At 45.6% G+C, this 26,112-nt stretch overlaps 1 protein-coding gene and 1 long non-coding RNA gene across 2 annotated transcripts in view; one reads left to right on the plus strand and one right to left on the minus strand.

Annotated features, from left to right (window-relative positions):
• Window positions 1-15,655: 15,655 nt before the first annotated feature.
• The window catches only part of LOC130680474 (uncharacterized), a 73,347-nt gene continuing 62,890 nt past the window's right edge, over window positions 15,656-26,112 (minus strand). The window contains exon 3 of the mRNA XM_057491100.1: window positions 15,656-17,206. Coding sequence (XP_057347083.1) covers window positions 17,023-17,206 — 184 coding nt within the window. The 3' untranslated portion in view covers window positions 15,656-17,022. The remainder of the gene's footprint in view (window positions 17,207-26,112) is intronic.
• On the plus strand, window positions 21,896-25,979 carry LOC118921073 (uncharacterized). The gene is made up of 3 exons (XR_005028184.2): window positions 21,896-22,826; window positions 24,930-25,070; window positions 25,670-25,979. It is a non-coding gene; the product is annotated as an uncharacterized LOC118921073 (long non-coding RNA).

A 26,112-nucleotide genomic window follows, 5' to 3' on the forward strand; every position in this document is an offset into this window, starting at 1 on the left:
AAATTCATCAAATGCTATTTTAAAAATTATCAAAAAATCGTTGAATTTTTCTCCCTTTTTAGTTAATGCCCTGAATTATATTGACACCATCCTACCTAGAAATGATGTCTGGCTACAGAGGTCTTAAAATTTTGTTTTATCATGTTTTTTCAGAAATAGACTTGAATTTTTATAGCAGTTTTAGGTTTACAGAAAACCTGAGCAGGAAGTACAAAGTTCCCATACAACCTAAGCATCCCTCAGCATCCCTCATTATTAACATCTTGCATCGTGATTAGCGTCCTATGGTACATAGGTTACAATTAATACATCAACATTGATACATTATTAACCAAAGTCCATAGTTTACATTAGGGTTCACTATTCTGTTGTCCATTCTATGGGTTTTCACAAACACATAATGTCGTGGGTTCTCCATTCTATTATTATACAGAGAAGTTCCCCTGTCCTATAATTTCTATGTGCTCTGCTGTTTCTCCCCTCTTCCAGCCTCCTGAACCCCAGCAATCGTTCCAGCAACCACCAATCATTTCACTGTCTCTATAGTTTTGCCTTATCCAAAATGTCATATAATTGAAATCATACAGTAGGTGGCATTTCAAGTTAGTATCTTTCACTTAGCAATACACATTTAAATCTCCTCCATTATTGCATGGCTTGATAGTTCATCTCACTGAATGTAGTATCCCCTTCTATTGATGTGCAATTGTTTGCTTATGCATTCGTTTATTGAATGACATAGCGGTTGTTCCCAAGTTTTGGCAATTTTGACTAAAACTGCTCAACACACCCATGTGCAGGCTTTTGGGTGGACATAAGTTTTCAACTCATGTGGGTAAATACAAAGGAGCACTGTTGCTCGTATGATAAGAGTATGTTTAACTTTGTAATAAAGTGCCGAGCTGTCTTCCAGAGTAGCTGCACCATTTTGCATCCATACAGCAACGAACGAGTTCCTGTCGCCGCATCCTCATCGGCATTTGGTGTTGCCAGTGTTTTGGATTCTGGCCATTCTCATAGGTCTGTGGTGGTACCGCATTGTTTCAATTTGCAATTCTCTGATGACATATGATGTGAAGCATCACTTCATATGTTTATTTGCCACCTGAATTTTTTCTTTAGTGAAATGTCTGTTGAGATCTTTTGTTCATTTTTTAGTTGGGATGTTTGTTTTCTTACTGTTCAATTTTAAGAGTTCTTTGCATATTTTGGGTACCAGTGCTTTATCAGATGTGTGTTTTGCAAATATTTTCTCACAGTCTGTGGCTTGTCTTCTTTCTTTTAAGAGCAGTGTTTCATTTTAATAGTATTCAACTTACCAATTTTTCTTTTCATGGAATGTGCCTTTGATATTTTATCTAATAGGTAATCACCAAAACCAAGGTCACCAAAATGTTTTATAGTTTACGTTTGCATTTTACATTTAAGTCTTTGATCTGTTTTGAGTTAGTTTTTGTGAGTTGTTAAGTTCTTTGCCTAAATTCCTTTTCTCTTGCATGTGGATATCCAATTGTTCCATCACCATTTGTTGAAAAGACCCCCCTGTCTTCATTAAACTGCCTCTGCTACTGGTGAAAGATCAGCTGGCTGTGTCTCAGGCTAGTCCACATCAACCCTCCAGCAATCCATCAACTGCACTTAAGTGTCCCTACTGGGCTCCAGCACCAGTTTCTACTCCTGCAGAGCTGTGATTCTCTGCATCTATCTCCTCTCCAGTTATTAGATCAGCCTTTTGCCTATGACCCCAATGCTCTGATATATGTAAGGAGAAATATTTTTTTGTTTGTTTAGCCTTTTTTCTTGTTAGAAGTCCATGAGTGATGGCTTCCAAGCTCTTCACATGTTGGCCTGGCAATGGAAATTTGCATCTGTCTTCTCTTTTTTTCAATACATTCCTGTTCCAAATTTCTCTTAGCTTGGAGAAAGTGATGATTTTTTCACTTAGAAGAGAAAGAAATTGTCATAAAGCAGGAGCACAGCTATGTTTCAACTTCATCTTTTGTTGCTCAGCAATGGCCCTTCCCACTTTGTGAGTGCAGGTGGTTCTAAGGAGGGTGTGTGGGGCTGCAGGCGGGTTTTGTTCTTCTCTGAGGGCTTCCTCACATTGGTGTGGAGTATTTCTTTCTCGCTTTCTAAGCAAACCCACCTTGTTGTCTTGCAATTATCAAGAATGAAAGATTTTTCTGCTGAATCTCTTCTTGTTCTGTCCTCTCACCCACATGCACTCTCAATCCTTCTATTTAAGGAAATCTCAGAAGCCTGCCCCTCACCCCTCAGCTGCCCTGGCAGTTTGGGGATTTGGGTTCCCATGCTGAGAATGCTCAGCTCAAACTACAAGCAGGCCCTGCAAACCTTGGCTACCAGCAAAGGAACATTCAGCACGCCTGGAGGGAAGAACTGAAGGAGCAAAAGGCACACCTGTTTGCCATGACCTTGAAGGTGTCCTTCCCTCAGCCCCTGTGATCCAGTGCCGCCTCCTCGTGACTCTGCCTCCGCCCTGGCCCTGGCCACTGTTCCTGGCTGATCCTCCTGGGGCTGACCCTTCCTGCTGGCCAGCTGGTATCAGTCAGACTGTCTGTTGTGTGGTCATCACTGAGACCCTGGTTGTCACTGGCTTATCCATCTCTCAGATATGAAAACTGATGCATCTCCTGCTTAAGCGAAGAGGATTGTTACTCACAGGCTGGTTATTCAGTTTGATGCTCCCAAATCTCACCTGGTTGTGCATCACCAATAATAACATAGCTGCATTTCTTAACTCTTGCTGTGTCCCAGGCTCTTCTGAGCAACTGATACCTCGTTTACTTAAATCATCACAACAACATTATGGAGGAGGGACTACCTGTATGTTATGTACTAAAACAATAACACAATAGCAAAACCAACAATAACCTGAAGCAGAACCCAAGAATGGACCAACAGTTACCAAAGGGAAAGGGACTGGGGAGGATGGGTGGGAAGGGAGGGATAAGTGGGGGGAAAAAGAAAGGGAGCATTGCGATTAGCATGTATAATGTGGTGGGGGGGCACGGGGAGGGCTGTGCAACACAGAGAAGACAAGTAGTGATTTTACAGCATCTTACTACGCTGATGGACAGTGAATGTAAAGGGGTTTGTTGGGGGGGACTTGGTGATGGGAGTCTAGTAAACCTAATGTTCCTCATCTAGTTGTAGATTAATGATATAAAAATAAATAAATAAATAACCTGAAGCGTAGAGACATTGACTGGAGTCTGGCTTTTCATCAACTACCCTGACTCTGAGGAGTGCTGGGCCACTCCCATCTCAGGTGCGTCTCCTTCCCTCCAGGGTCCCAAGCAGGGTGACAGCTGCTCAGGAGACCTCACCTCTCCACCAGCTCTGCCTCCTCGGCGCACCTACTCGTTCTGCTTGGTTCTGGCTTAACTCCTTTGATGGCTTCCTGGTGCACTTAAAATAAAACCCAAATGCCACGCCACAATCCCCAGCTCTGTGGCCTGGGTCCCCCTTATCCACTGGCCATCTCCACATCCCCCGTCCCCCTGGCCCAGCTGCACAGGCGTTCCCTCCGGACTGTGATTGCCCGACAGTCTCTTTCGTTGCAATGCCTGTTCCCCGGTGCAGAATTTCTCTCCTGACAGCCGTGTGCCGACTGTGCATCCTCAGGCTCAGGCCCCTCTTCAGAAGGAGAGCGGCGACCCCCAGGCTCCTCTCACTCTGTACCTTGGCTAGATTTTGTCCTTCCTTGTAGCAGTCATCACTATTACCTGAAATGATCCTAGCCCATATTGAAGTTTGCTTATTCATTTTCCTCTCTCTGTATGGAAGGTGACTCCCACAGGGTAGGGACCTTGGCTGCCCGGTTGGCTGGTGTTTGACCCACGATCAGGACAGGGCCCAGTGTGGTGTGCAGCACAGAGGGCCGCAGGACACCCCGACATGATGATGCATGACTAGAAGCCCGTGGATTCTCCTTCAGAGCAATGGAAATAACCATCCACACTGTGGCCTCTGACTGGGATGGCAGGGCCCCGTTGTGGTCCAGAGCTTCAAACTGGGGCCAGTGGAGCAGTAAGCCAAGCACAGAGCCCTCTAAGCTCAGGGCCCCATGACTGAACAGGGTGCTCACTGAGGGGCCAGCTGCTGGAGTCATTTCTTCCCTGGTAGTACTCCTGGGCCCGTCCTCTCACACAGAGTGGCCCTCACATGTGGTTTCCGTATTTCTGTGACCATGAACGCTGCTCATGGACGGGATCCATCTGCCAGCCCCTCTTGCTGTCGGGTGCTCAGAACAAGAGGCTCCACTCCTGCATGTTTGTCGTCGAACTGAGTTGGGTGGTAACCTGCCCACCAGCCTTGGATGTAACAACCGAGCTTCCCATCAACACAGACTCCCGTGCGTTTCTGGAAATCATACCATAGCTTAGCTGTTGTCAACCTGCCCCTAAGCACAACCCCTCATTCACACTTGAAGTCAGGTTAATCAGGACATCCTATAGTTGCCAGGTGCTAGAGCTTAGTGCAGAACATTGCCACAAGGAAAGCAAGTCATTTCTATTAATTTTTATACGTCAAGGCCTTTCTGAATTCCATGGCTTTGCTGGCAGGCCATCTGGATGACTCCACCAAGTTAGTAAAATTTACTTTGATACTTCACCCAAATCATAAATACAAACATGGAATATCAAGAGATAGATTCCTTGGAGTATAAAAGTTTTGCTTTTTAACCTTTAAGAGATCTTTGGGAAGCAGAAGCCAGTGTCTATCCTTAAACGCCTACTAAGTTCCAGGAAGCAGGAAGGTTGAGACCCCGGCTCATGAGAGACCTGTGAGTCAACCAGAGAGACGCCTGGGGGAGGGCACAGCAGGCCTCCGGTAGGTGTGGTCGGCGTGTGCTGTCAGGGGGTCAGACTTCTCTGGTCTGCTGGTGGGGAAGCCTGGCCGGAGCGGGTGAGTGCTGAGGGGAGCTCTGAAGGACTCAGAGGAGGGGAGCAGAGGGCTTTCAAGGCCAAGAGGTGAGAAGACAGGGAGGCACAGGGTGTGTTTGGGAGAGACTGACACCGAGGTGGCAGAGACGGGAGCGACACAGATGGCTGCTGAATTTAACACTGGGCAGCCCTGGGGGTCACCAGGAGGCTGTGACCACGGGAGTGACTTTGTGACGGTGCCATAGAATCTCTGCGATACCTCAGGGATGTGGAGGGTCAGGAGGGTAGACTCAGGGGCCAGAGGGGTCCTCCTGTGTGTCAAAGACAGACGTTCATTCCCCTTCTACACACTGCCAACAGCCCACTTATGACAAAACTTTTGTCCCTGGGGGGCATGCTGCTCTGTACTTCCTGCCCCATTTTCTGTGCCTCTGCAGCCTTTTCCAGATTCAGCAGCTCTCTAAGAAGCAAGTGGAAGGAATGTGTCCCTGAGAGGTGGTGGCAGGACCCGTGGCCCCAGCACCACCTGTGGCCCACCCATGGGTGGTGCTGGTGAAGAACACCAGGCTGGCTTGGGGAACACAGTGTGAAGTCACACTGCACCTTTTCCTGCATGTAAGCATCCTGCCTGCTCTCCTGCAGCCGCTCCCAGCCACTCCCAGCACGCAGCCTGGATGCCACAGAGGCCAACCGCAGTTCAGAGGAATGCAACTCAGCTCCCGGGGACTGTGGCTTCACCCATGCCGGACGGGCTGGTTGGCAGGTTCCCGGGCTCTCCTTTCAGAGCATTTTCTCTTACTGCAGACTTACCTCAGCCTGCCTGTGCCTGACCAGGGAGCTTGCTCTGGCCCTCTCCTCCTTCCTGGGAAGCTTGTGTCCCTCAGGGATGCATGGCTTCCTCACACGGCCATGCGCACTCCCGTGTCCTCGTGTCTCACAGCTGTGAGATAAAAGCAGAGGGCTAGGGCCACTCTGGGTCCTGGGGGCCTGGAGCAGCAGCTCTGATGGTTCCTGCAATCTTACATATGGTATTCTTTTAGCCTTTTGAGCTGCTCTGAACCAGAATCAGGCCAGAATCACAACGCAGAGGGACTTTCCTAAACAGAAGGACTCCCTGCAGCTAAGAGAGCAGGGAATGTAGGATGTCTGCAGGTAGATGACCATAGGCAATCTCTTGTTGCCAAGGAAACCCCCAGAGAGGAGCTGTCAACTCTAGCAACTCCCCCAGGTGGGGAATGTCCTGGGTTGTGGCTGATTCGTTAGAATCAGCAGTTAAAGAAAGCAAAAAATAAAGTGGCAAATTTCAGCAGCTTATAATTTTAATTACGAAATTGTAAGTATTTCAACTCTATTACATGCCTGCTGAACATGGGAGACAAAAATAAACTTATGTATCTGTCTGTCATCTATCATCTATCATTTTTAAGAATTACTGAGAGACTAATAGAGATTTTAGTGAAAACTCAGGAAGTGAAAAGCAAATCTACATCAGCACCTCTCTCCTATCTGTCTACCACTGATGAAATGACTTCACTTTTAAAAGTCTTGAGAGTCCAACAGGGACTTCAATGAAAAGGTGGAAAGTAGAATGGAAAATCAGGATTCCGTCACTATAGGTGTAATTCAAACAAAATGAAGATGTTGCGGGATTTAATTCCAATGGCTCTTGGGGGTTTGATTACGTTACAGAGAAGATCTCCCCATTGTCCAAGCTGGGATGGGTAAAATGTGCCGCTCAGGGCACCAAGAGGGAGAAATAAGTGACTGAATAAATACAGGAGAAGAATACAAAACATTAGGTTGGCCAGGGCCCTGGAGGAGAGGAGAGATGGACCCTCAGGGTGAGCCCTTGTGTGAGTGGGGGGTGGGTAGGTACTTAGGGGTCCTCAGGAGCAGAACAGTCCTTTAAGGAGTTAGGAGGGAAAACAATCATGGAGAGGTGATTTTTTTTTAACTGTTTGCCATGGGGTGGGACGACACCTCCTTGTTATCCCTATAGCGTCACTAGTAAGGACATAACTCTCCCCAAGGCTTATCTGTGGAGGCAAATTCTTTTGGGGAAACCTGAGACAGTATGGAGTTTGGTGCAAGTGAGGCTGAGGGTGAAGAGCAAGGGAATCCTGCGGGCACTGGGAATCAGCACAAATGCCAGGAAAGGCCAGACTTTCTAGGCTGTGACATTGATGGGGTCAAGGCCAGGATACCTATGGGTACAAGCTGGACTTGGCTAAGATTGCGTATGTGTGGAGTATGTGTAGAATGTATGTGGTGTGCGGGAAGGCTGGGGTGGGCAGAGCAAGGCCCAGAGGAGTCTGGAGGGGTGGGACTGACCCAGGTCGGCGGTGAGCACTGTCTGCATCAGGCTGAATGGGTGCAGAGGTGCTGTGTGAAAGGGACAGAGGGAATGAATGAAAGAAAAGGGGGATATGAGAACTCAACAGCCTGAGCAGGTTTACTGCTGAACCTGAGAGGGACCTCTCTGCCCTGGCCAGCAGAACAAAGGAAAAATGGTCTCTAACAGGTCAAGGGGCTTTTTATGGCCAGAGTTTTTGGTGGGCTCTTTGAGAGGAGGGGTCAGGGGAAAGGTGGGTGTGTGGCTTGCTGACGTGTCCTCTGGAGGATGCTTGTAGGCTACAGACGATGACATCTAGGTCTCTCTGAGATCGTGAGTGGGCTTATTCGAAAGGTGGTCCTCAGGTCTGGATTCTGTCACTATGGGTATCATTTTGTCCCATGAGACACCGTGTGACTGAGCTGTGGCTCTGTGATGTTGTCTGGAACTCAGCCCTCAGGCTCAGGGCCTAGTTGCCTGAGGAAGCAGTGAGCTTCAGTTAATGGAGACATTATCTTTCTTGTGGGAACTGTTTGTGCTTCACGGCTGAGCTCAACTTCATGTGTTATCTAATTTGTATTTACTCTGTGGTGTGGAGCCCCTCTTCTGTTCATTTACTCCCTTCAGAAGAATCTATTGCCCTCCATATGTCTGCAAACCAGAGATGGAAAGCAGGTAAGAGACTCTTAGATCCGGCCTGTGACCTTCACTGACTCTGTTTTTCCCTAATCCTCCTCCAACTTAATAAATCAATGTTTGCCTGGGTAGACAACTGTAGTAGGAACTTTGAGGAAAAATTAAAGCATCATTCTTTGTAGGGTGACCAACTTGTCCTGATTTACTCAGGACTTTCTGGTTTTAGTACTGAAACTCCCACACCCAGGGACAACTCTCAGTCCCAGGCAAACTGGGATGATGCCCTTACTTCTAGGGAAACATGTTGGCAGCCCTGAATTTTGTATTCTATCTAAAGCTCACAGGCAAACCTCTCTGTGTGTGGTAGAGAGTCCAGCCTAAAGCCCAGGCACTGTTGTCCAGTGGTCCTGGAGAGGACTGTTAAGGAAGTGCGGCATGTTTATAGGAGGAAGAGCCCCCCAACACTCCTGCATCCGCTGCCTTGCCTTCCCGTATTGGGGTCCGCAGCTGATCTGGAAAGCGGTGCTGGCCCTGGGCGTGGAATCCCATCTGAAGAAGCACACGTGCACCTCTGCCTCTAAGATTTCAGATCTGCATTAAGCAGAGATCTACTGGGGATCACAAAATAAAGAGTTTTTCTTTATTTTGCCTTTTCAAAGAAAAAGCAATAGATATATTTTATCCATTTTAAGAACAGATACAAGCAAAGAACCAAGTTCCATGATTTCAAGAGGAACATGAATGACTGTCCGCAGGTAACCTAGAGAGAAGAGAGAAAGTTGGGCCCCAGGCTCTCATTCTTCCTTGCCTGTCAGCATCAGAGCAGAAGCAAGAGGAGGATGCCCTCACCCAACACCGTGCCCCTTCAGGATGGCGATCTTCCCCCAAGTTTCAGCCCCCCATGGACACCACTGATTCAGTCTGCCCTCTTTACCACCAACATACTCTACTCCTTCTTTGCCCTGAGCCGCCTGACACACCCCTGTCTTCCTGAACACTGTCCTGGGGAGCTCATGTCTAGAGTGCCCCTGTTGGTTGGGAACTTCTGTGCCAACATTCTCAGGGGTGAACCACTGGGCTCTCCCCTGAGGCCGACGCTAGGACGGACTTCTCACACTGTTCCCCAAGAGCATCTTTCTCTCCACACAACACAGCCTATTGTCCAGGAAACCCAGGCATCTCCGTCTCTAGACTTGATGTCCCAGAGCACCTTCAGACATGAGTCTTGAAAAGAATATATTTCTAGATGTGCTTGGAGAAAGAACAGAAAGAGGAGTCCTTTCCAAAACACAGAGGCCAGGCCATGGATGAAATTCTCTGAGTGCCTTAGAGGCACTTGCTAAGAAGCAGGACACCAGACTCCCCTAGTCTTTCTGGAGTGCTGATAGCAGATAAGAACCATCACTAAAGCAATCACCAGACCTCAAATCCTAAGATTTATCCTAAGTGCTGCAGAAATGAAGCCAGCTCTTCTAGGTCTCCCTTCTGGGCCTTGCAAGTTCATGAGGACTATATCCTGGACTCTGGTAGATATTCCTCCTTAGCGGCTTCCTCTGTCTCATTCAAAGTAATTTCTAATGTCACAAATTCCAGCGCAATCTCAAGAATCTCCCTCCCTCCGCAGCCCCAGCCTCTGTGCTAATACCAGCTGCACCTCTTCCCTGTAGAAGTGTCCCACGGACAGGGCCAGCATCTGGGAATGCTGGGACTGAAGAGGCCATCCAACAGGGGCTCAGATGCAGCGTGAGACTACCCACGGCCGCTTTCCCCTGCTAATAACTTCTCAAAGCCAGATTAGGGACCATGGAACATTCCTCCATAGAACCCAGAATTAGGTGCAGTCTTTCTCCCCGACTGAAATTCCCAGCCTTAAGTGACTCAGAAGGCAGGAGAAGCATCTGGGACGTTTGTGGAGGTCTATCCTGTGAGGGCCAAAGCTCGCAGGAAGCCATGGGTTCTCCAGCTCCTCACCCTCTCCAGGATAGTCTGATTGCTGGTCCTGTGTGTTAGCATCCATCGTTCTTGAAGGATTTGTTGTCAGCAAGGAGATAAGAAGGAACTTAGGCACCACCTTTAAAATAGGGTCATCTAAAAACAGACAGACACACATGACTCAAGGGACTACATCCATGCAACCTCAAATTACCAGGGACCTCTCAGCTGGTGGCAAACCTGGATATTCCTGGTTCTCTGTGTTTAAGAGCCAAAGCAGGAAGAATCAAAGGGAGATTGGATTGAGGCAATGAAGAAGATTCTATGTGAGGAATCTCAGAAATTTCCAGCTAGGGAATCATGTGGGGGAGGATATAAGACACTACCTAGAAGGGTCCCAAAGGAAACCTATCAAGGGGCTCAGAAAGATTCTCAAAGGGGTTGGAGGTGGATTCTGGGAATAAGTATAAAGCTGACCTGTTGAGTCATTCAGGTAAGACGTGTCAAGTAGTCCAAGGAAGAACCCAGAGCAGAAACAACTGCTGCACAGCTGAACAGATTCCTGGAAAGAAGCTGAGGTGACCAGTCGGCAGGCTCACCATGTCTGTGTCCATCATGGCCCACTGCCCACTCTATCTTACTATCTCCCAGGAAGTCCAGGAGCCCCTGGAAACAGGTATTTGGTAATACCTGACAGAAACTCCAAATTATAAGGACTAACATCAGTCATCAAAATGTCCTTCTGCTGTCCCACAGGGCATTTCAGTACAGCTTCTAAATGAAGAAATATAATTTTACTCAATCTCATAGAGCAATCAAGAGAATAATATAAGAGAACAACAATGCCTACTCACTCAGGCTGTTAGTCCAAGTTAATTCAGCTCATTTATGGCTGAGCTTTGGTATATTTGGAGGGATAAAAACTATCAAGTGAATGAAAGAACTTGCCTGTCTCAGCCTGGACTGGTGAGATTTGATCTCCACGTGTGATCTCTAATCCCTTCACCACGCCCAGTCCCGAGTGATTTCCTCTATATTGTGCAGGCTGTTCTGCTTTGGATATTTTCCTCCCAAATCCAGTTGTATATGTCTGTCCACCTGTCATTAAAGTAACACAGTCCTTTAGGCTTCTTCTGTGATGTCTGGGTTATACTACTTTGGTAATATAATTGTTCTCATTTTCATTATCTAAACTCTTAGGAGACAGTCATAATATTCACCATGTTAAAAATTAAAATAGCATATTCTTGACCCAAAGCATAACTATTAAACCACAGGCAACCTCATGGGTGAGCTGTTATGCTCACCATTGCACCACAATTACACACCTAAGTCTCAGGACTGTGAGGCATGCAACAATGCAGTGTTATTGCTGCAGGGCAGCTGCATTTGGGGAGGTCTCTCCCTGCAAACCAGGTGAAACCTCAGCGAGGACAGGGATGGTTCTTGACTCTGAATGAGAAAGAATTCCCAAGCAGGTCAGATGAGTGCAGGTAAGGAAGGAATTCATTAAAGAGAGGGTAGCAGAGGATGGCAGCTGACTTGCAGGCAGCTGAGAGCAAGAAAGTGCAGGGTAGGGGGAGGAGAAGCTTGCTGAACTCCTCAACACAGGGCAGATTCCCTTGCCAACTCCTAAAGCCAGTCACCTGGCATCCCATGACCTCTTGGATCTGCACAGCATGGGGCCTGGTCCCTACGCTTCAGGATCTGGGGGAGTCACAGAGCATGGGACAGAGTGAGGTTATGTTCTGAGAACTTCCCAAAGAAAGGAGATTTCCAGGCAGGCTACTACAGAACAGACGGTGCAGCTGCAGGTCCGTCCAGGTCACCCAGGCCACTGGAACTTGCAGGCCCCAAGCTGAGCTCTCAGCCGCCCCTCCCTGCTTATCAGGAGTAAGGCAGAGACAGAGTGAAGACTTGGAAATAGAAGGAAATAGCACAGAGACAAAGACGCTTACCACTGAAAGAGCACGGAGACAAAACACAGTCAGTTGAGCAGTGAGAAAGCTTTATTTAGAAGTACGCCCTTAAAGGAGAGTGTGGGCAACCTCAGAGGGGAGGCACACTGAGAGCCTGGGGATTCTGTCTTTTAAGGATGTTCAGGAATGTGACAAAGGGCCAGGGGTACAGACTTGTAAAGCGGTCTCAAGATACTTACCTCTGGTGAGAGACATTGTATCTCCTCTTCTCCATTATCAGTCCTCCAGGTAATTCTGCAAAATTAACTTAACACTAGAAATTGCTCAATTCCTCTCCAGGATAGCGGCTTCCCTCTGGGAACATATTAGTCAAAACCACCCACCTTGCCCCCAAGATGAACCGAGTCATTGTCTGTTTACCAAAGAATATGTGAGGAATCTTAACTCCTAACCTCCTGGTTTTTTAAGTGGAATTTCAGCCTTAAGATGGAATCCCTCCTGTTCTTACTACACTGTTTATATCTCAGCATTTTTCATCATAGGCAGGAAAAGTTAAACATGAGGTTTGTCCCATGTCCCTGCCCTATCTCATTATATGAACTGAAAGTCATAGCTGCCAACATCAATGGGAAAACAAGAGAAACTACGTAAGACAGCTACTCTGGGCCATGTCCACTTGACATTAAAAAGTGTTGCTCCTAGCCCCTATTTTGGGGGGCCACTGTATGAGTTTCAAACATTTTTCCCTAAACTTCTGTACCCATTCCTCATTACCAGGGCTTTTTTACCCTGGGGAAGGGTTTCCTAGGATGCAGAATGTTCAGTGCTATAACCAGGATAGCACTGGTTACCAAGGGTGGTTGGCCACCTTAGCACATCTCCAGACCATGCCTTTCTCCTCCTTTATGCCCCCATCTCTCCAGAAACTCCACAGCCTCATGGGAAAGTGACAGATATCGAGGATGGACCTGGAACTAAATCTGTATTTTATTGGTTTCCTGCTGCTCAGCAAAATGTTTCTAGCATTTGGATTATAAGGTGGTGTTTACAAGATAAACATATTTTTATTAAAATATTTCTGCCATCCAGCATACATTTTATTTTATTTATTTTATTTTTCAGGAGTGGCTTCCTGCATCTCTTCCATGGAATGAGAGAGGTACTGAGAATAGTTTCTTTCTTCCTTTTAATCACCAAAGGCTGGCAGACAGACTGGGCCTCACAAATGATAGAGCCCATGATGTGCATGGGGGTAAGTCTAGGTTGTTCTCTACTCTGCCCACAAAGCTGTGTGAACCTGAGCAAGTCCTTCAACTTCAACTTCTCTGGTACTCATTTTCAACTCTTAAAGGAAAAAATAAATAACCCATTTAAAAATGGATAAAAGGCTTGAATGAACATTTCTCCAAAGAAGATACACAAATGGTGAATTAGCACATTAAAAGACACACAGTGTCACTCATCATGAGGGAAATGCAAATCAAAACCACAATGAAATATTGCTTCCCATCTGTTAGGATGACTACTATTACACTACCTGAAAGATAACAAGTGTTGGTGAGGATGTGAAGTTGGAAGCCTTGTGCACTGTTGGTGGGAATGTAAAATGGTGCATCTACTACGGAAAACAGGACGGAAGTTCTGCAAAACTTTAAAACTAGAACCACTGTATGATCCAACAATTCCGCATCTGGATATATACTGAAAGCAGTGATGTTAGGATGTCTGCATTCCCATGCTCGCTGCAGCATTGTTTACAGTGGCCAAAATCTGTAAACAATCTAAGTGTCCATCAATGGATAAATAAAGAAAATATGGTGCATACATACAAGGGATTATTATTCAGCCTTAAAAAGGAAGGAAGTCCTGCCATTTATAACAATGTGGATGAACCTGGAGGACAATATGCTAAGTGAAATGAGCCTGACACAGAGAGACAAATGCTGCCTGATCCCACTCACATGAGTTGTTAGCTCAGTCAAGCTCATAGAAACAGAGAAGAGAATGGTGTTTGCCAGGGGCTAAGAGGGACGGGAAATGGAGAGTTGCCAATCAACAGGTGTAAAATTAGTTGTGTGAGATGAATAAATTCTAGAGACCTGCTATACAATATAGTGTCTATATTTAACAATACTATTATATTAATAATTATATTGCTAGTAATATATATAAACGAATATAATGTTATTTTAAAAATTAATTAAGGGCATGTATCTCATGATAAGTGTTCTTACTGCAGTAAAATAAATAAAATGAGAGGCCTCTGTCATCCTCTCCCCAAGTTTTGCTGGGTTATGTCTGTTATGTGTAAAGCCCCCTTCTAGGTGCTTTGATCAGCTGTCCGTCAGTGACCCAAATGGACAGGACCCTTGTCCTTCTGAAGCCCACAGTACATTTCCTTTGGGCAGGAAATACTGGCTGCACTCTCAGGAATCTCGGCATCACCTAGGGGGCCTGATCTCTGATGCTAATTATTGGCTGAGCTTCCTTCTGTCTCTTCATGCCCCACAGATAGTAAGGCATTGACTATACTGTCTCCGAGGGTCTCACCAGGCTGACAACTGGGACAGAGTCTGAACACCTGGCTCTAAAGGGTGACTCAGCTTCTTTAAGCCCTTCTTTAAAATGGGGTAGGACTGAATGAGGTGATGCTACAAATGTGCCCACCACCTAGTGAGCCCTCCATGAAAACAAGCTTTCATTTGGGTCACACCTTGTGAATCTAGGGCTCCAGGGCTCCCCCATGCTGCCTGTTCACCTGAAGAACCAGCATCACTCCAGAAGATGGCTTTTCTACCGCCTTGGCCACCTTCTGCAACATCATCTCTTTCTCCCTGAAAGTTCTTTTTCTCTTATTTTAAGCCATACCCAACTCATAGATATTTGAGTTATTTTTCCTCTCATTTCCCTCCTATTAGTTGCAGAAATAATGTAAAGCTGCCCATCCCTTCCTGCACAGCTCGAAGTTCTCTGGGCTGTTCGCACCTTGCCAACCTCATGCCCCATGGGTTGTTCCTGGGCCTCTACAGCCCTGCTCATTCGCACATCTGCCACTCTTGTCTGGGGGATTCATTTCTCTTCCTGTCTGATCCTCTGACCAGAAGTCCCTGGACCATGGTCTGCGTCTCCCTTGTGATGTTTCTAATTTAATAAGCTTTCTCAAAAGTTTCCCAATTCACTCTTATTTGATCTTCACACACACACACAAACAGTGAGAATTTTGTCCTTCCCACACAACAGACTGAGAAACTGAGATCCACAGAATTTTCCAGTGGTCAGGGGCAGGAGGTAAAGGGAGGGATTTACAGCCCAGACCCCTGAATTCCCGCAAAGACAGGGTCTTCTCTCTGTACCAGGACACATTCAGGCTGCTTTGGCTCCTTCCTACCTGCCAACCTTGTGCCACCCAACTATGTAATGGGTCTTGGCTCCCTCAGCTGACAGGAGGGTCCACAGTCAAGGGGCTCTTCAGTGTGAGTTGTCCCTACTGGCTAACAGCTGGTGGACGTCAATATGATCCCTCCTGCAAATGCTACCTGCAGCTTTCTGCTTGTAAGAACATGTGTGGGGCAGTGTGGGTGGGTGTGTGTGCCCAGGGGCGCACCCATCCTCCTGAGCTGGTTGAGATAGCATCTATTAGGAGCGACAGGAAAGTGTTCCTGCCACCCCAAGGGCCTCTGGATGGGTGTCTTAAATGTCCCCCTCACACCCAGGCACAGCTGCTTGGTTTATGGGGAGCCCCTCGAGGGAAGGTTATGTCAGGTGGGCCTGCTTTTCCCAGGAGAGCGGCACCAGAGCTTGGCCAGCAGCTCCCTGCCCGAGCAGGCACGGTGCCAGTGCTTGGTTCTGTTAGGGGACGGGGGCGTTATTTACTTTCCTCGTTTCTTGTCCCCACTGCAACAAAGAATTGAAGGGCTGAGACACAGTAGTGAAACAGAGTAAAAGTTTTATTTCAAGTTACTTAAAGAGAGAAAAAGTGCAGGCAACCTCATGGAGGAGAAGTGCCCTGAAAGGTTGGGAAAATGTCTTAAGGCCAAAAGGTTATGCACTTAAAAAATGCGGGTGACCTCAGAGAGGAGCGCCTGAAAGGTTGAAGAGAGGAAGTTTAGGGCTATGCACTCAGAAAGCATGGGCGACCTCAGACAGAGGTGCACACGGAAAGGCCAGGGGTTCCCCCTTTTAAGGATTTTTCAGGAATGTGACAAAGGGCTAGGGGTGTGGACTTATTAAATGGTCTTAAGATGTTTATCTTTGATGAGACATTAAGTTTCTTATCAGTCCTCCAGGTAATTCTGCAAAATTAGCTTAACACAAAAAATTTACTTTCTGATTCCCTCCCAGGATAGCGGCGTCCTGGTCTGGGAGCTTATCAGTTAAGACCGCCTGCCCTTCCTCCAGGGTGGGCAGAGTTACTGTCTGTGTGCTAAAGAGTGTGGTAAGGATCTTCTTTACTTCTTGGGTTTTAAAATGCAATTTTAGCTTTAAGATGAAGTTTTTCCTGTCTTTATTATGCTGTTTATAGCTGGGCCTTTAACAGGCTAAGGTAAATTGTACGATGGCATGATCTAACTGACACAGTGAAGACAAGGGCTCTGCTGAGATACTTCTCCTTACCTGGGGAATATTCAAACATTCCAGGCCGAGTTGCTCCAGGCCTTTTGAGCTTTCACTGATCTCTCATTAACTCTGAGTCTTTCCTGGCTCTCTAGTTTTAACTGGTTAACATCAGAGTCCCTTCTAGAGGGCTTTAAGGTCTTATTCTCTTTGCACCCCACTCACATCTGTTTTCCTGTCTAACAGTTCCCCTCCTTAGTCTCTTCTGTCATATGGACAAACCAGAATCACTGACAAACTAGCTGAAAAGCCCTGAGTTGTGCTGGGAGGGTGAAATCACAGTCACATCCCGAGTTTTATTCTGTAGGTGGAAGACCCGAGGCTCGTGGACACATATGCAGGTACCTGCAGAGGCTGTTGCTCGGGGCCCCCGCAAGGGAGCCGCAGCCTGGGGGAGCCGGGGATGCCCCCACCTCTCCTTCGGCTGGGAGGCTCCCACCCTGGCAGCTCACCAGGGCCCAAGCGAAAGCTGTCTCTGGCTGCCAGCTTGCTGCTAGGACCAGTATTTCTGCTCTAGGAAATACCAGCACTTCGTAGTAGGGCTATAAAGCCATTCATTTAATAATCTGTTAGAGTGGTTTTTATTTTCTTCTCTTGTGCTTCTTTTTCCTTACATTCCTCCTTTTCTGTTTTTTTATTGATTTTCTCTCCAATGAGCGCGGTGGAGTTGCCTTTCTGTGCTCTAGGCTGGATCTGATGTCACAAGACCCGGGTGAAGGTCTGACTGCCGGGGCGCTGCAGCGCTTTTCTGGCAGAGGCTGGACAGGACTCCTGTGGGCCCGGTCGGTGCTCCTTTCAAGAGACAGAACAACGGAGATTGTGATCTTGGCAGGTCGCATAACTTCTGTGGGCTTCCTTCCTCTTGTCTATAAAATAAGGATAATAATATTTGAGTGAATTGGATAATGTAAGTGGTAAGGCAGTATGTCTATGTATTTTTCCCTCATTTCATTCGTTTATTCATTTCTTAATAGCTACTATATTTTAGACCTATACACTGAAAACACAATTATGAACAAGATAGATAATTACAGTTCCCATCCTAATAGGGAACCCAGAAAAATAAACAAATATATGAGTCAGCAAGTCATCTGTGTGGGGTGGAAATGTAATATACTGGTTGGGAGAAACCTGTGTTTCCAATTTGGGGATTCGGCTGCATACACTGATGTTTACCAAGCCCTGCACATAAGGTCTGAAGCAAGGTTTCGGAACTCTGTGTCTGAGCCCCCTGGGATCGCTTTAGCTAATGCAGTGTTGCAAGCAGGGGGTCTGGTGTATGCACAGCTTGAGCAGGTTCTTCTGGAGAGAAATGTGCTCCAAAAGACAGAAATATGGGATGATTCAGAGCATCTCATATTTAGAAATTTGGTGTCAGAGTATGGATGCATACTGACTGTGTAACTTTGGTTAAGTTATTGAACTTTTCCAGGCCTCAGTTTCCTTATCTACAAAACAGGGGTGATGATACCTTAGTTCACAATATATGTAAGGTTCTTTGTAAAGCCTCTGAATGTTCTCAGTGCTCATGAATGTTACTATCCTTATTATTATTATTGGTAGAAAGTGAACAACTTTAATAACGTGTGTCTTTTATTTTAAGTTTATGTTGAGGTTCACTTTGGGTGTTGTACCTTCTGTAGGTTTGGACAAGTGCATGATGCCATGTGTCCACCATTACAGCATCACAGAGCAGCTCACTGCTGTGCCAGTCCTCTGTGCCCCTTCTCCCCTACCCCCAGCAACAGCTGGTATTTTTACTGTCTCCATAGTTTTGCTCTTTCCAGGATGTCATAGAGTTGGAATCATACAGTTTATAGATTCTTTCATTTAGTATTGTGGCTTCTGTCACTGAGTAATATGCATTTAAGTTTCTTCCAGGTTTTTTATGGCTTGATAGCTCATATCATTTTAGCACTGAACAATACTCCATTGTCTAGATGTACCACACTTTATTTATCTATTCACCTGCTGGAGGGCATCTTTGTTGCTTCCAACTTTTGGCAAATACAATAATGCTGCTATAAATACGATACCCATGCGCAGGATTTTGTGTGGACATTGGATTTCAGTTCCTTTGTATACATGTCAAGGAGTGATAACATGCTTCTTTGACGACCTAATTCTCTCTTATTGATCTTTCAACAGACAAAAAAGATAATTTTCTAACTTGTTTTCAAAAATATGATTTCCCTGCTAATTCATAATTATTTATTGCTACTTCAAAGTTATTGATTCAGACTGAATCAGAATCTCATTTATTCATTAACTCTTGTCAATATCTACAAAGCTTCTCATCAGATACTGAACATGGAGCTACGGATAGAGAAATAAGCTGCCTCCTGTAAGACTAGCTCAGAAACACAGGCAAGAAGGCAAAGGAGTGCGATGTAAGGCGATCCTAAAGGGATGCACGGATGCTGTAGACAGCAGAGACCAGCTCTCCATAGTGAGGTTGCTTTAGGAAAGGGTTCATAGAGGAGGCAAGGTGGGGGGGTTGTCTCTATCTTGAACCTCCCTGTATGTCCCCCATCATCCCTCCAGCTAGGGCTGTGCTCACTCTCCGAGGAACTGCATACATGGGTACATGTAATACCCCAGCAGGGAAGACTGAACTCATACAAGAGCAGAGCAAGGGAAATAAATCGATGCATTGGCAGCCATTTTACATGGTGAATCAGTAGGTGTTAATGCCTAAGGTGATATAGTGGCAAAATTCAAAGTAAAGGATGCCAGTTCCAAGAGAAAGCCTGGGATATGCAGGTGTACCTGGGTGTGGACATGCAGATACAGGCGTGGGCATGGGAACTTTGTTATTGCATCATTGTTCTCTGTGTCAAGGGGAATCTGATATGACTGTGGCCATGACTGTGGATCAAGTGACATAAAGTTGACGTCCGGGAGGTTGACATCATGCTCCTCTGCCCTTGGTCCAGTGAGCGTTTCTCACCCTACTGGGGATACGATTTGCTTGTGGTACCTTTAGTATTCAATATGACCAATCCTCCCACATTGGCTTCTCTAAGAGGCCTCTTGCCATCCACCAACTCCCTGATCAGAAGTGACATCAAACTGGGCTCAGTGTGTCTGCCTTAGAGGAATTGTGTCCCTTTCCTCTGCTCCGTCCAGAGCAGAGCCCTCTGGCTGAGCTGTGTGGTGGGCTCAGTCCCTATTCACAGCTCCAGCTGCTGTAACTGATTGTGGCCCCTCTACAAATGTGCTGATTGCTTAAATGGAGTCTTCGTGCTCAGGCATTTAAAGGAAACTTCTGATGCAAAGTTGTTTATAAATTCAGACTTTCTTGAGTCCGATCTGAATGTGAGAACTCTATTTACATAAATTATGAGTGCTAAAAGGCAGGCACAGGTCCCATTAGGTCCTCATCCTGCCAGCTTCCTGCTTGCCCCAAGCATGCTGGAAGCTGGAACTCGTAGGTGTTGTCTGGGTTATTTCCTGTGTTGGGTGTTGTCATGCTAGGGTGAGGGGAATGCACCTCTGGGTGAGGAGCTGCATTTCCCCTGCACAGTCTCCCAGGGCCCAACTGTCCCTGTACATTGAATTACTTCTTTGCTACACTCCAGCCTCTTTGAAGTCAAGGCCCAGGTCAAGTTTTACTCCTTATACAAAAACTCCTAGACTTACTCCAGCCTGCAGCAGCCATGTTAGACACACCTCACTACCTCCTCATATTGTCTCAGCCTCACATGCCTCCAAGTTCCATAGACTGGTTCTTTATCTCAGCTGCGACCACAGTCAAGCTATTGCACTTGGGTCTTGAGATTCTGTGGCGTGGCCCTGATGGCTGTGTTGTTCTGGACTGTGGGCCTCCCGATGGCCCCCACCATGCAGCCTGCCACTCACTTGCTGAGTCTATGACTCGAACTACATCCAGATTTGGATGAGCTGCCATGTTGTAACAGGATCTAGCCATCTAAGCAACTACCCAAGGGTAGATGGCAAAATCCAACCGCAGGGGAGTTAACTCCCCATACGGTAAACCAGACAAATGGAAACAAGATACAGGACAGAGGCAGGAAGTTAGGTTCCTTCTCACCCTACCCTCCCATGCAGGCTACCCTGTAGCCTATATGAAGAAATCCCATGGAAGTAAATACATGAATACACAGACTCACTGTCTCTTCACGGCTTACTGTGAGGCAAAGGCCAGCACAGTATCACCTCTTGAATCATTTTCATTCTTTTCTTCTCCATCTACCACTTCTTTCACTCTCATGCCATAATTGCATTTTCTAAATAAAGCCAAAGTTTAAATCCTTATATTAGATTTTTTTTTACCCTAAAAATGGTGCTAAGTGAACTGTACTGGGTGGGAGTGGTTATAGAAAGCTGACCATCACGTTGGCATTTTGGAATTGCATTATGTTCTTTGTTCAATTAATATTCATTAAGTGGAACTCAGGGTGCCTGTGGTAAATCATGGTTCAATAACAGGCCACAGGAGAAACTGAGATAGAGAAGTCTGCCACTCACAGGTCCTGGAGGAGGTGCACAGTATGCCTTGAGAGGTCACAGGGGCAGTCAAGGCAGGATGCAGACAGAGCGAGAAGCAGGGCCTGAGGCACAGGCCTGTATTAAGGGCTATGGGTGGAGTGCTTCAGGGTTCTCAGGCTAAGGCAAAGCTGGTCAAATCAGACCAAAAAAGTGGGGTTTGGTAAGCCCTCAGGAGTCTTATCTAAGATAGGTACAAGGGGAAGGCCTTGACAGGTTGGGGAAACTGCTGATCGCAGGGTGGGGGGAAGTCACATCAGGAGCCGACATATGCCGGTGACTCCGTGGACGTCTCTCAAGGGCGTAAGCCTGCATGAGGGGCTGGTGTAACTTCAGGTCCCTGCAGACCACTCGGCCAAACAGGATGGATGCCAAGGCAGCAGTGCCATGGGCAGCTTAGCTGAACACTCAGTGGGTTACTTGTCTGAGAGCAACTCTGATCCCACTGGTGGTGGTAAGCGGTATAGTGATGACCCCCGTGTGCAGGTGTGTTACTCGGTGTTCTGTGGAAGTGGAGCCGAAGACAAGTTGTCGAGAGCAGGTAGTTTCTTTGGAAGCTGATATCAAGCAGCAGAAGTGGGGAAGAGAGGGGATTAAGAAGGATAACGATGAAAATCCAATATAAATATGTTATTGAGAGACTCCTATCACAAAAAAGGAATAAATGTTCTGAACAGAATGCCCCCCAGAATGTAACGAGGACGATGCATTCAGTCAGAGTCCATCTCGCATGGTTTGAGAGCTGCTTCAGGAGATGCTAACTCTCAGCGTTTCTGGAGATCTGGCCAGTGGCTCTGGGCAAGCAGTTGGTCAGCACCGTTTTGTTGCCTTTCAGCTCCAAATTTGTTTTTCTTTGAACTGCTTTATAGCACTAGAGCTGGACCCTGTAAACATGTTAAATAGTTCTTTCTATTACATTTAAAATAATCATGTTATACTAGTCAATAATTAATCACGTTATTTGTAAATAATTCTTTATTTTAAATTCTCCCTGTTCAGATTACAGTGTTCTCTGTCTCCTAACTGGACCCTCACCATCACACAGCCTCTGACCCCTGTTACACAGCTATTTACTGGGTGAGTGCCTTTTGGCTGAATCTCACTATGAGGAGGGACCCAAGGCAGTTCGCCTCTGCATAACAAGGACAGCAGGGTACTCTTACTGCTGCGCATCAGCTGTGTTACCTTCCCTGATCTTTTATCATAATGTAGTCCCGAGGGATCTGGATTGACCTTGACATTCTGTGCTGGCCAGGTAGAGGCATGACGCTAACTGGAATTGGAGAGCAGGAAGTGGCAAGTATACAAATACCTTAGTAAGATGCAGGCGTACCAGAAATGGAGCAATGAAAATCATGACAATTCACTAACATTTATGAAACATTTAGGGGTCTGAGTCTAGGGCATGATGGTACACCCTCTAAGATAAAGAATAAACTGCTGCAGCTCACATTTTCTGCAACTGAAAAGAGGCTGGTAGGCCTCTGGGTTTTAAGGGCACTATTCACTGATAACCAGAGGTTCCTGCTGTGATTTATGACAGCTGCCCTAAAAGTGCCCCTAGTCCTTCTTCCTGGCCTACTCTCACCTTGTTCCTTTCTCTTCCAGATTCCTGACTGCCAGCTTTGCGACTTGCCCTCAGATCAGGCATTGAATGCGGTCTCTGGGTTGGATCTTAGCTCTCCCCAGAGGACTGGCTTGGCTCTGCCTTCAATGCCCACAGTAAAAACTGTCCACTCCAGCTCCAGCCCCAGGCCCAGGTCCTGGCAAGGCCAGCAGACCCCTGACCTGCAACCTTGTCCATGTGGGCTGTCTGGAGCTAAGTGCAATGAAAGAAGGAGTCAAGGACATGTGATGGACAAGAGATTTAGATAGATAAGGCAGAAGGGGAAGCCAGAAGAGACATTCAAGGCATTAGAAGTGCTCAGCCTGCCATTGCTAACTTTGGAGATTGAGGAAGAAGACCAGGACTAGAAGGTAAGAATGACCCCCAGCAAACAACCAGCAAGAAAATGGGAATTCTCAGTAACTGAATTCTGCCAACCACCTTAATTAACATGAAAGTGAGTTCTCCCCCACAACTTCAGGTAAGTGTTCAGGTTGGCCAACACTTAATTTCTTATTTTATGAACCTGAAGCAGAGAACTAGCCATGCTGAAAAGAAAAATCAATTTATCTAATAGTTTACTTGTATCTGCTCTTCATAGTTCTTTTATAGGTGGTTTAATAGTTTTCCCCCCCAAATCCATGTCCATCTGGAACCTCATAGTGGGCATTTATTTGGAAATAGGATATTTGAAGATACAACTAAAATAAGGATAAAGATGAAATCATACTGAATTAGAGTGGACCCTGAATCCGATGACAGTGTCCTTATAGGAGACAGTAAAGGACACAGACAGACCTATGGAAGGAGACCGTGTGAAGGCAGAGATAGGGATTGGGTTACATAATCACAAGCCATGGAACTCCAGGAGCCGCCAGAGCTGGAAGAGGCAAGGAAGGATTCTTCCTTAGAGCCTCTGCAGGCAATGTGGTCCTGCTAGCACCTTAATTGCAGAGTTTTGGCCTTTTGAACAGTAAGAATAAACTTCTGTATTTAAGTCACCGAGTTTGTGGTAATTTGATATGGCAGCCCTAGGAAATACACACTTTTTAAAAAAGTATCCTTACGTATATTTCTCCCACACCCTCTAAATTTTCTGTGGCCCCACTTTTAGTCTCCCTGATACTTAAATGCTGGACACTGGTTGTATTCTCTTCTACTTTTCTGTTTTATGCAAGTTGGGCAAAATAATGAAAATAAGTACTTGCTCCACTGCAGTGGATAGTTGTTTCTTTTCTGCTTTTCTGGGGTCAAATAGTTTTAAAAGTCTGATCGGAGTGTAACTCCCTCCTGTCCTAAGTGTACGTGGTCCTATAAGAAGTCGTATTCAGTTTCTGGATGGCTCTTTAGTTTCAGGGTAACACCACTGATTTGACAGGCCAAGTTTGTGCTGTTCTTGAAAACACATCAAGGCAACATGGTGGGAGTGTTGAGCAGGGGCTGCTTAATTCTTAGTGGTTCTCTATATTTGTGAGCAGCTCTATTATCTCTGGGAGAATATGGGCTTCAAATGGAACATTAAGAGTTTCTTCATGTGATGGTTGGTTTTTATGTGTCAACTTTTAGGCCATGGGATGCCCAGATATTTGGCGAACCCTTTCTAGGTGTGCCTAAAATGATGTTTCTGGAAGACATTAACATTTGAATTGATACGCTAAATAAAGCAGAATCCTTTCCCCAATGTGAGTGGACTTGGGAGTCTTGGGAGATTACCAGCCATTATTTCTTTTAGTAGGTTTTCTGGTTCCTTCTCCTTCTCTTCCTCCAAAACTCCAACAACTTGCAAACTATTTCTTTTCATGGTTTACTGTTGATGATGTAGGTTTTCTTTGTTCTTTTTCATACTTTGTTCTTTTTCTCTTCTGATTGGGTAATTTCAAACCTTCTTTCCTCTAGCTCACAGACTTTTTCTTCTGCTTGAACCATTCTGCTATTATGATCTCTTTTGAATTTTTAATTTCACCCATTGTATTCTTTAGTTCCAGAATTTATATTTGGTTCTGTTTTATTATTTCTACATCTTTGTAAAACTTCTCATTTTCTGTCTGTATTGTTTTTCTTATTTTGTGTGTTATTTTTTAAATTTGTTGCAGCTCATTGAGTTTCCTTAAAACAGTCATTATTCTTTATTGGATAAATTACCAGTCATCATGTCTTTGGGTTCAGTTACTGGAGGATGATTGTGATCTTTGGTGGTGTCATGTTACCTTGAATGTTTATGTTCCTTGAAGTCTTGTGCTGCTGTCTTTGCATTTGAAGCAGTCATTTTATCTATTCTTTACTAACTGCTTTCAGGATAGAGATAGTTTCTGTCAGCCCTACTAGAGATTCTGAGGGTATCTCAGATCTATGAGTACACCTGATCCATGTTTCTTGCTCCTTCTTGTGGCAGGATTCTTAAGCTTATATGCCTTCTCTGGATGCTAAAATGTACCAGGCAATATGCTGACAGAGCCACTTTTGTTTTCCCAAAGGTGATGCTAAATCCCAAGTTTGTGTTCTCTTCCTGGCCCACAAATTCAGGCTTGATTTCTGTGCATGCTCATTAACTGCCTGCCAAAATTTGTTCCCATCACTGCTTCTGGGACCATGCACAAGGAGCCCAGACTCATAGGGTGAGACTCATGCAACACTGTGGGTGCTTGTGGGCCAGTTGTGAGGATCTGCAGTTTTTGTATTCCAGTGTCTCATGAACAGTTTTCTTGCTGGAGTCTGAAATGCACTTAGTAGGATCTGCATACTTAAATGCCCTCTGAAGATTCTATCTGCTGCTTTCCCAGTATCTTCACTACTTCCTGTCATGTGGCTAAGGATTCAGTACTGTCGATACGGGACTGCAACCAAGAGGCCCTGGCGTAAGTTCATGGGCCATATCCAAAACCAAGGTCTGTCTGCCTATGATCCAATGCTCCAGCACGCCAGGCTCCTTCTGGTCCCTCAGTGTTTGGTCCTGGATCCTATAGCTCCCTCAGGGGCACTTTTGTCTGTGGATGGATGCCAAATTTTTGTTGAGAAAAGTTTCAAAAATGACAGATGTCTTATGCTGCCATGATGCTGACATCATTCTTTTATAAATCTTATTTTAAATACTAGCTAAAATATTTACAAATGTAATTCAGAAATAAGTTTTAAATTTATCTTCAATTACCAAATTAGATTCATTCAAGAAATTAAAAGACAGCTCAACCTTAGAAAATATTTTTTACCATCAAAGGTCAATGGAAAAACTGATGTGATCAGCTTAATTGGGACCTAAAGGCATTTGAAGAAACCAAAAATACTGCTGAAGAATTCTGAAGAAAAATGGAGGCGGGAATTCTGTGTTGCAGACACTGTTGCCTACCCAGCATTCATTCTACCCCTAACCCCTTCTTTCTAACAGGCACCGTCCTAATTGGTTCAGTTCTTCACCCTTCTGTTTACTCAGAGAATGTGAGCACACCATCCCTAGCTTCAGACAGTGAATCATGATTAGGTTCTATCTAACAGATATCAGAGGTATCTATATCTATGAACACCAGAGGTCTCTTTTCCTTTGCCATGCATGAGATTTTTCTCATATTTATGACACTTTTAGTTGGCCTTTAATTTTTCTCACACTTTTTTTTTTTAGATAATTATTTTTTATTGAAGGGTAGTTGACACACAGTATTACAT

The sequence above is a fragment of the Manis pentadactyla genome, chromosome 13 (assembly GCF_030020395.1).
Source record: "Manis pentadactyla isolate mManPen7 chromosome 13, mManPen7.hap1, whole genome shotgun sequence".
Taxonomy (NCBI): Eukaryota; Metazoa; Chordata; class Mammalia; order Pholidota; family Manidae; genus Manis; species Manis pentadactyla.